Below are 11,034 nucleotides of genomic sequence, written 5' to 3' on the forward strand. Positions count from 1 at the left end.
GTTTTGCATGTAGCAATACTACTAATTAAACAGACAGTAGGATATGGAAAGATAAAAAACTGTGACATTTGTTGGGGAAAATACTGTTGACTGTGTTGAGAAAACCCTAATCATTTGCCCAGAAAGATGGCATTATAGCACATGCTCAGTGTTTTGAGGATGTTTTGCATCAAACATTAACAAACAGTGTTCAAAACACATGTATATCTTTCTTGTCCAGTCCAAAAAACTGGTTTCTGCCTCACAAGGACACATAACATTGTGAAATTCTCTCCTTTAAACTAACCTTTTTATTATATTTGGAGCAGTACAATGTTTCAAGCCCACATTGGCTCTTAATCCTTCAGTTTAGAGCTGATATGGCTCTAAATGTTGTAGAGAGGCATTAGTGCATTTAAAATTAAACACCACACAATATAGCTTTTACTGCTGGGTGAGGAAGGCATCTGTCAGTATCCATGGTGACGAATGTTTTCTACTTATGGTAAAAAGTGTTGTTCGTATCCCACAGTTCACGTGTTTATTTATACATTCCCCCTTAATGTGGAGAGTCCTCCACAGCTGTGAGTGTGACTTGTGGAGGGCTAGTAAAGAGGAATCGGTTTGTGAAAGGGCCTTCGTCATCTTATGTCCCTCAGGATGAAGTCCTTTGCTTGATAAATGTACACAATTATGTGAAAAAAGACTCATGTTTTAATTGCAGTTGGGCATAAATTTAAAGTAGGGCAAGAAACCTTGAAAAACACCCCTCAGTTCATTTCTAGTGTAATATATCTAGAGTAATTATAACTTTATTTTCATATCTGGCTGTGCTGTAGAGAGAGAAATGCTGAAAGTAAGTCAGAGCAGGCAGTTCAGTGCCACAAAAACAGTGAGGAAGAGATGGGCTGAAATGTGTTAGGAGTGGCAAGCAGTCCAAAGGAGCCCTTTTTTTTGTTTTACTAAGGGATGGATCCTTTGGAGACCCCTAAAAGCTGATGCACAGCCACTGACTTACATTTGTTGTTAGACCACAGAGCCTACCTCAAGATAATCTTACAATAACTGCATCATGGGAAAACAAAAAGACATTTTGGAGAATCTGGCAGGAACCTTTCAGATCCGACAGGCCCTGGCAGACTGCCTGGGAACCCTTATTCTGGTGGTGAGTAAAGAATATTTTTGCATCCCTCCTGCAGGGTGCTGAGTGGATCATTTTGTTCAAGTAAAAGAGGATAATAGACTAAATTACTAAATGTTTATTATACCTGCTTATTATAAAATCTAAACCATACATAAATCTAGAATATACATACATCACAGTATACAGCATAGAGAGATGCAATAAATGAGAATTGAAGCACTACTTCTGAATATGCCTGATATCATGTCAAAAATCTAAAAAAGAGACAGGAAGTAGGAATGGGTGTATATTGTGGAGTAAGTGCATGACAATTAACAAGCCATTTGCGTGATTCAACCAATCAATGAGTCTAACCAGCAATTAAAGGTGCAAGATGGTGAGAAAAATAATTAGGTTTTTTTTTCACGGGTAAGCACATCATAATAAATGGTTAATAAGTTGCACGATTTTTCTCACTGAGAACATATCCTAAAACCTTCCACCAGCTTCTCAGTTCAACATGAGGAAAGAGAATCTATTTTCATATCTTTTGAAATTGCCCCAAGGGATTCTGTATCCTTTTTGTCCAACATGTTTGTGTAGAGAAAAAGGTGAGGGTGCTATCTTGTCTGGCAAGAATTTAGTTGTTTGATGACAAAAAATGTATTTGTTTTTTTGTTAGATTGTTAACTTGTTCAAAGGCAACTTTTACAGCAGTGCTAAAAGGTAAAGAAAGTTTAACTGCTGCTCTCTTCTCATTAAATTGCTGCTTTAATAGATGACTATGAAGTAAAGAATAATAATATGAATAAATATTCATAAGAACATTAGAGTTGAAGCACCTAAGACTCCATCAACTATCTCCTGCGTTATTCCGTTCTTTGTACTTATATTACACACATAGAATCCTATTATTTTATATCCATATTCCTTGCTAATAATAGAAGACTACAGCAGTAGTCCCCACTGAAACCTATTTCAACGCAGTGGGAAGCCACGGCATTCTTTCAAATTAAAACGAAATGTTTTTTAGCTGGTGCAAAACAACCTGGAATCCCTCTGTTTCTCATGGTAACCCACAGACAACAAAAATATCAGGAGAGGGCACCAACGGTGAAACGCCAGGCCATTTGTTATTCTGTTCCCCAGCTGTGACTGATTTGTTAATTCCCGGAGACCTTTCACTCTGCTGGCAATCAGGTCCCCCTGGTGGTCAGAGCTGGCCCTCCATGGAGGAAGGCTCTGCGGGTGGATTCAGTTTGTTGTCTGCATCAATAGTCCCACACAAAGCCCAACTATAACATGTACATGACCTCTGAGGTCAGAGAGACACACCTTGGATACGAGACTCAGCTAGGCACCTGACTCGAGGTCAGGCCATTGTGGGGCTTTATTATTCTCTTTGAAGTTTTTCTACCACTGTCTGTCCACAGAAACAACTTCATCTCAGGGTTTTTTGTTTGTTTTTTAACTTGACAGCATGTTTCTGGTTTGATCTCAAAATTGTAAAAAAGTATGGTTAAGAAATGTAAAAAACGGTGTAAAAGGTAGATGTGTTCAATAAATTTTAAAGTGTTACCCCCTCCTCTAGCCAGATGTTTGGTTGCGGTGCAGTAGCACAGTTGGTGCTAAGCGGAGGCTCCCATGACATGTTCCTCACCGTAAACTTTGCTTTTGGTTTCGCTGCAACATTGGGCATCCTTGTGAGTAGACAGGTCTCCGGTGAGGATATTCTGTACTGTATTCCAAGGGGTACAGTGCTTCACCGTTTTCTTAACACTCTTCTTAACCCTAATGTTCTGTTTGGGGTCCTGGTGACCCCAAGCCCTCACTGTTAAAACTTTTCCTGCAAAAAAACAGTAAAAAGTAAACAACTGGCAGCAGGGTTGCCATTAAAATAAACGTCTTTTTACTGTCACTGAAATTTACAGTTTTACTGTTAACTGACTTGTTTAAAAATACATTATATAGCTGTTTTTTTCCTTTTAGAGTATCCTACAGTTGACTTGTTTTATTAATGCACTATATGGTTTTTAGTTTTTACATACATTTTAATAAACCTATTTTTTTAACCTAGCAGGTTATACACATAGGAATAGCACATTACATAAGATTAAAGGCATTTTTGTTAAAAAACCTTACTGGTTGTCAGTCTTCCCAAAATCTCTGTCCAAAGCTGGCTACAAGCACAGAATGCAAACCATAACAAAATGTTCTTTGGGAGTGAAGAAGCTAAATCACTGATTTTTCAATCATGTATTTACAATGTGAGAGAAAAGAAATCCACAGCTTCTTCTTGCACTTTTAAACTGCACATGCAGAACAATTGCATGTTAAACTAGTGATAATAAAAACCTAAGACAGAGCCTTCTCTCTCAAAATGCCTTTGGCTTTTTGTTGAAAATAGTGCAATAAAAGTATAAGGCACTTAGGCTCAGAAATACTGACATGATCAACTATACCACCATTTTTTGACTAACAATATAAATATTGAGAAATGAAACAGTGTTTAGAAAACTAAACCAGGTGACCAGAACAGAACAGTTCAGTTGAAGAAACTGCATCATTTGCTCTTATGCAGCTTTTAACCAGGTTACTGTTCCACAAAGCAGGATTAGGAAGTTAGCCAGATCGGCGTGAAAAGATTATCATGATAGTGTTTTGAATTTGTAAAGCAAATTGAATGAATTAGCTATTGGAATATGATTCAGTTACTGCATGATTCACAATTCAAGTTCTTGACAACAAACCAAATTTCAGATGTTACAACATTTTTAAAGCCAACAGTTCAAATTTAATTAAAATATAATGAACACCACCAGACATGTTACATCATGTCCAAATATGAACTGTATGTTCAGGCTCTAACAAGGCACATGGTTAAGTGTGGAAGTCCAAGTATTAGGTGAGGGTGGGGGCCCACTCCAAGACACCAGTTCTCTTAATCCAGCCTTGGTAGCCCTCTGACTGCGGAGAGAGAGAGAAAGAGAGAGAGAGAGATGCTCCAAAATAACTTTCATTACAACTTCTGTGTGCCCCTCATTTCCTCTCATCATAATGTGGACCATGAACATAAAAATCCAAAGGAAAAATATCCCAAGCCTTGAACTAACCCCTCAGCCAGCCAAAACATCCCAGTCTGGAACATTCAAACATTTGTATGAGTAGTTTCAGAAAGAGAACACAAACAGCACAGAGAGAATGACAGAAAGAATACAAGGTGTGAGAATAAGAGATGTAATGAGTAAAATGATTGAGAGAACGAAAAATAATATCAAAGTGGAAAAGGGAATCAGACAATTTATTCTGCAAGGGAGAGGGATAAATATATGTTTGTTTTAAAAATATATATGTGAGTAATGGGACTGAGTGAGCTCACCATTTAAAATGAAGTCCCACTCAAAGTCCATGAGTCTCCTCAGCAGAGTGGATACATGTGGATTGACTGTTGTTGTCTTTTTGTTGGTGACTTTGCCAGTTTTCTTTGATAAGACTTTGCGCCGTACAGCCATGGTGCCTCTCTCAGGGTTTATTCCAACGAAGCAGATTAACAACACAATAAAAGGCAGCAAACGTACAGATGTGCAATGGCATGTCATCGAAAAGATAAGATAAATACAGGTTTTACTGAAAGTATCTAACCTAACCTGATGAATTCGAGTGTGCATGCTGCCTCTTCTTGGTTTTGGAGATTAAAGGTATAGAAGGTAGGGGGAAAAAATGCAGCAAGCCCCTTCAAGAGGGTGGGCTGGATCCCCTCACATATGACGTGGCCCTCAAGGCTGACCATCCAGCGCTCAATACATCACCTGAAACTTAGAAGAATTTTCCTCTGTCAAATTCTTTTTATCCATTATGAATATTCTGTCCATCTGTTTCTATAGTAACTTGAATCAATAATTCATAACAGTTACTGCCTCTCATTTCAACTGCCTCCACTAATAATAGTAGCACAGTAACATGCAGAGAGGTAAAGTTTTTATTGTTACAGAATAGTTATTTTGATATAAATGTGTGAATTGTGTTTTGATGCTCATATAACTAAGTCACCATGGTACAGTCAGAGGTGCTTTTGATTTCCTGCCTTACGGGTCTAAAAAATGAACTGATCAATTGTGTCATGTGATGAACAGGCAAGTACTTACTCTGACCGGTAATCACCGGCAAAATAATCTGGTGCATCTGTAATGTCAGAGAAACATGTCAAAAATCAACCTAAATACAACTGAACAGTCCCATTAAAATGATGCACAAGACACTCACAAAACACTCAATAGTTCAAATAATGCACCCAATGCTTCTGCTCTACATATGGCCTTTACTCCACTATCAACATGCCATCAAGCAGACTCATGCCAATGAAATGAATACAAGTTTGGGAAAAACAACCACACTTACACAGATTTGAAGAAGCAGTGAGCTACAGCAAAGGAAATCTTCAGCACTTAATTTCTGATCCAACGATTGTCTTGAAAATAACCTTGCCTTAAATTTTTAATCTGCACTGCTGAATTACCACCCAATATCAAGCGTGCACTGAAGTCTTTTAGTGTTATTTAACTTAGACATGTAGAAATGAAAATTTGTCTGTTGTCTGATTGATAGGCAATCATCTATACATTTCTAGCTAGCTGCTGAATCCTTCTATCATGACATGCACATATTCAGTAATGCAAACAAACAAACTGGAAATATCACTGATAGACTTTGTATGGATTTATGAATTAAATAAAATTGCTACTCACCAAATAATTAGTAAGATGGGGATGGATGAAGAAAAGAACGGATCCAGCTTCGCATGTGCAGTTCAGTGAAATTGAAATTTTCCCAAATTGCAAAAAATACTGCATGATACTGTTACTTAAGATACTTTGGACGGTTGATTAGCAGTAAAGTCCTGTAATTTTGGAAGACATTATAGTTCTGTTAAAACAGTCAGTGGAGCGTAATTTAACAGATTTTCTTTTGTATTAACAGTAAAACGCTGTATTTAAAAATAGCAGGTTAATACTGTTGAAATCCTGCTGTAAATTTATTGCAATCATTTACAGTTCTCCTTAACACCTAATAAAACAGACTTGACATTGTTTTATCACCCTGATACTTTTTCTAATTTTCTAATAATTGCTCATAAATCGTTTCTTGATTTCGAACTGATGACATGTTTCAGAAGTCTGCTACAGAAAACGACACATTATTTCTGTTTAGGTCTCAGAGACCCTAGCTATAAGTAAGTACAATATATCCATATCTGTGATGGTGCTGACAGTACATTTTACGCAGCACTACCCCTCCCAAATCCCAAATAAGTCTATTTGGATTTTTCTTATTGGAGTTTTATAACAGTTTCTTCATAAGAGTTCTAGTGTTCAGACAGAACGCAAGAGAGGATTTTAGAGGCGGTATGAATCTGCTTCATGAATGTACAGAGATGAGCAAAAGGGGCTGGAGGAAAATTACAGAAAGAAGAGTTTCTGGTCAGTTCTGAGTTCAGGCAGAGGCTGACTGAGTTCAGTCAGAGGCTGACACAAACACACAGGCACACTCCCACAGACATGGCTGATGCATGTGTTGTTACAATGGCAGTTTGGGGCGAATACAAACAAACAGCTTAGTGGCCAGACATTTGCGGCATTGTTTGTCTGAACAAACATTAATAAGCAGGTAGAGCTCTGTGGGGTCTTATTAACCCCAAACGTAAGTAACATCACTATTTTCTTATTTGGTGTAATAACAAGGCTTTGTGGTCAATTCTGTATTTTGTCATCTTCATTTAATGCGCAAGCCCAGTTTGTGGCAAAGAGCTAATACTTCAACACCTCCATATATAGTAGGTTTTAATAAGGTTAGAAGAAAAGAAAGCATATTTAAAGAAAAACGGTTCATACATGCATCAGCATACAGGTTTAGTAAAAGGGAGGAAAACGTCATTGGCATCAAGAAAATCACACTTTGTTGAGCTACAGTCATTTGCACCACTGTCATGAAGTACCTGTCATTCAAAGAATGCTTCCACAAGACTCAGCTTTTTTCCCCCAACTTCCATCAGCATAACAGGGAGTCATAAATATGGATGGCTTGACACTAAATATCAGCAAAAGGTAAACTGGCATCTATCTGAAGTGCAGTATTTACCACACTGATGTGTTTGCCAGACGAATGACAGCTAGAGGCAGCAGGGGAGGCAGAACAGGAAGCAGTGGCCAGAGGAATGCAAAGTTTAAAAGAGACATACAGAAGGAGGGGGCACTTGCCTCTTAACTTGAAAACTACTTGGTCTGTAATTGAAAGGAAAGTGAGTGAGTCAATCCTCAATCCCAGTATCTTCTGTCAAAAGCAGCAACACTACAAAGGGTTTTGCAGTTCACTCATGCTCACTTCTTCAGTGCCTTTATAATGAGGCTGTTCCCTCTCTAATACACATTGCAGCTGAGAAAATAAGCTCTTATAATTAGATAGCTCCTACCCTGACACGATTAAGGTGTGAATACAAGCGAGGCACCCACATGAGTGTGCCATCAGAGCAGTTATTTCCCTCTTCAAGGTTAGAAAAAAGGATACTTTTCTGAATCTTTTCATCCCTCCAATTTAATTTGTGTCACAGAGACCTTCCATCCTAACAGGACTTTACTGAGACCACAATTACTGAATATACAGTAGGCTTAGAACTGTCTCCTCTGTCTCACTGAGTAAGCTGCTTGCAGTAGAGATAAAGCAGCATAGATATATGCATAAAAACATACCATGTTTTCGTGTTTTCTATATTTTTCTCATTTTTAGGTGGCCATCTGAACCCAGCGGTGACTTTCACACTGTGTTTAATTGGGACAGAGCCTTGGAGGAAGTTCCCGTTGTTCTTTTTCAAGATCTATATGAGTGTCACAGCAGCAGCACAGGCTAGTGGCCAGAGTCCAGACCTGTAGTGATGCAACCATGCAAACTGAAGAAAACACCATATTTTCAGCTAAGCTCTCCTTGTGGTGCTTCCGCCATCCATTGATGTCAAAAAAGATCAGTGGACAGTGGAAATTCTATGATGTGCTGTTTTCTGAAGAGAAGTTTTTAGTTTGACAGCTTGTCAACGTTATCAGAACAAATCCACCATGAATATCACAACTTCTTAAAGGTGATTAATTAAACCTTTAATAATAATAATTATACCTCACGGGAATCACGAGACAAATACATTTACAAAATTGACCATGTGTGATTAAAAAGAGTTTAGAGAAATATCAAAAAGCTGTTTTAGATTTAAAGACTCTTTTGATTGTTCACGCAACAGCAGGACGATTTTGTCTCTGAAAAATAATTAAGGATCACATCAAATTAATGTAAACATAAGGTATTAATAGATCATTCTCCCGGTACTGTATCTCAGATTATTGGAAAAGCTGCACTGATCATGTGCATCCTGGCCATAGTTGATCCACACAGCAATCCAATCCCCAGAGGTCTGGAGCCCTTCACTGTAGGCTTTGTGGTGGTGGTCATCGGTCTGTCGATGGACTTGGAGTCTGGCTATGCTGTCAGGGACCTGGGACCACACATCTTCACAGCTCTTGCAGGCTGGGGTTAAAGTTAAAGAGTGAAACTAGAAACATTATTTTACATACAGTATTAAAGGTGTACTTAGCATACTTACAGTAGCCGTATTTCCACCCAAAATACCCTGAATGTTTATCCCCAGGAACTACTTTTCAAGGAACTAAAAAGTTCTTTCAGCCCATTGTTGTGTGTGTTTCAACCGCAGTCTAAAGACCCGTGAAGATTAGTCAAATTACACCCATTAGGTTACACCCATCACACAGCTGCATAACTATTGTTTTAACTTATTAAACACATCACCTGCAATTCAGCATAAGGACCTTTGCTTATTTTAACATATGCACTCTCACCTGTTTTAAATACCGAGCTTACCGGTGCATAATGGTGAAATTGAGAGCCACTACTTCCTCAGAGCATTGTAAATATTAGAATATGGTAACACAAGCATAAGCATTACGTGTCTTTTTACATATGTATTAGTATATACTTGTTTTCAGATACAAGAACAGCCACATACACATTTAGTTCCACAACAATTTATTTATCTACAGAAATATATATGTGCAAAATACAGCGTTTGTGTGCTTCACCAGGAGGGATGAGACAAGGGCTGCTGGTGGTCGCAGAAGTAAACACACTAGTCTCTGTTGCTGAGTTCTGAGCACTGAGTTCCTCCAAAGGTTCCTAGTCCCAGGGGAAAGTTCCTGCGGTCGAAACTCAGTTTATGGCACATATATGAAGTTGGGGAACTCACAAGAGACAACACTTTAAAAAGATTGGTCACTACCGAAGCATCACTGGCCACTATATCCTGACTTTTAGCCTCCAGAGTGAAGCTCCAAAAACACTGGATACTATATTTCCCATAATACCACTTAATATCGTCTTTCCACCCTTCCTGTATCCTAGATGCCTACTTCTATCCCAACCTGAGATAAATAACCCTGATGACATCACCAGGGTTATTTTTTCAAACTGCAGAAAGCAGGAAAGCTCCCTCTGGAGCCACAGAGGACATTATACAATTGTTTTCACAGGCTGAGGGGTATTCCTTGTAACAAGTAAACTGAACTTCATGTGTAAAATCGGTGGAGTGCCCCTTTAAACATATTAAAATTACAATCAACAAACAATTACAAAGTCTTTATATTGACATGGCTCACATGCTTTCTGACCTGTAATATTGCATCTCTGTAACTTCCAATATGCACTCATATTTTAATTAGGCCTGCTACAGTAGGTAAATTGAATAAAAAATTTAAAATGACACCATGCATTACCCTAACCCTATGCATTTCCCCCCCCCCATTCATTCTCTTACAAAGCAAACACCTACTGGTTCTTTGTGTCGATCTGTGCCCCCTTCTTGGGTGCACTGGTGGGTACGCTGATGTACCAGCTAATGATTGGATACCATTTAGAAGGAGAAGTGCAAGAGAAGCAGAAGGAGGAGGAAAAGGAAAGGTTCAAACTTTCCAATATTACAACCAATGAAGATGCATGAATGCACTGCTGAATTTCTTTTTACAACTGTGTCGGAGTAGATAACATTCTTGCCTAACAACTATATATTTTGGTTTTCACACATCACTTTAACTAACACCACTTTTTGGATAAGATATTAGCCATCAATCAATAATCATTAAGACATGTACTCATATGACATCTCATAATAGACAGGAACAGTTTCTCTTTTCATTTTCACTTAACTCCAGTAAGCTCTTTTATTTCAGCTTGAAGAACAAAACTATTTCCTTCATGCTGCATGTCTGACAAAACACATATATCAGCTCACAGAAAAAAGCTAAACAAAACACAGTTTAAGTTGAAGTGGTATTTGAAAGGTGCCCTGTTTATTTCTGTCTAAGGTGGAAGAAACCTTCAAATCACCATCACATCAAAAAGCATTCACACTCACCCTTTTCTACTGCAATTTCTTTCATTTATAAGAACTGTGTAGATTGCCACCTCTACACATTTTCTCCTTACCCACAGCCAAATACACATTTTATGAATCAATATGATTGTTAAAAATCTAACCAATTGGAAAATCAGATATTTTTGTTAGATTTTGAAATGATTAGAACTTGTCTTCAAGCGTGTTCCCACCACTTAACACCTTGTTTCAAGTGTTGCCTGATTTTTACGTGATTAAAAAAAAGTATTTGGCAATCTCGCAAGGTAAAATCTACATTCATTCACCACTAAAAGATACAATATATGGCAGAAAAATGCATATACCCACTTATTGTAAGGTACATACAGTATAATAATTTACTGTATGCTGTACAACTATACATAAATTATTTAATATGTCATGAATGAAACTAAATATGTGCAACAAGTGCAGTAGACAAGTTTAAAATCCACAAATTAGCCTTTTAAAC

At 37.9% G+C, this 11,034-nt stretch overlaps 1 protein-coding gene across 1 annotated transcript; it reads left to right on the forward strand.

Moving 5' to 3' along the window:
• The first annotated feature begins 1,051 nt into the window (after positions 1-1,051).
• Positions 1,052-10,151, forward strand: LOC122865992 (aquaporin-3-like). Its single transcript, XM_044175088.1, has 5 exons — positions 1,052-1,144; positions 2,698-2,824; positions 7,883-7,998; positions 8,481-8,676; positions 9,952-10,151. Exons 1-5 carry the CDS (start codon positions 1,052-1,054, stop codon positions 10,149-10,151), a joined length of 732 nt encoding a protein of 243 aa, XP_044031023.1.
• The last annotated feature ends 883 nt before the right edge of the window (positions 10,152-11,034 follow it).

The sequence above is a fragment of the Siniperca chuatsi genome, linkage group LG18, assembly GCF_020085105.1.
Source record: "Siniperca chuatsi isolate FFG_IHB_CAS linkage group LG18, ASM2008510v1, whole genome shotgun sequence".
In the NCBI taxonomy this organism is placed as follows: Eukaryota; Metazoa; Chordata; class Actinopteri; order Centrarchiformes; family Sinipercidae; genus Siniperca; species Siniperca chuatsi.

What these genes read in the sequence shown, in the direction of transcription:
- LOC122865992 (XM_044175088.1), top strand. Translation starts at nt 1,052, where the DNA reads ATGGGAAAACAAAAAGACATTTTGGAGAATCTGGCAGGAACCTTTCAG. An exon ending in TGTGAGTAGACAGGTCTCCG is followed by an intron (nt 2,825 to 7,882) that starts GTGAGGATATTC and finishes TCTCATTTTTAG; the next exon opens with GTGGCCATCTGAACCCAGCG. An exon ending in GTGTCACAGCAGCAGCACAG is followed by an intron (nt 7,999 to 8,480) that starts GCTAGTGGCCAG and finishes ACTGTATCTCAG; the next exon opens with ATTATTGGAAAAGCTGCACT.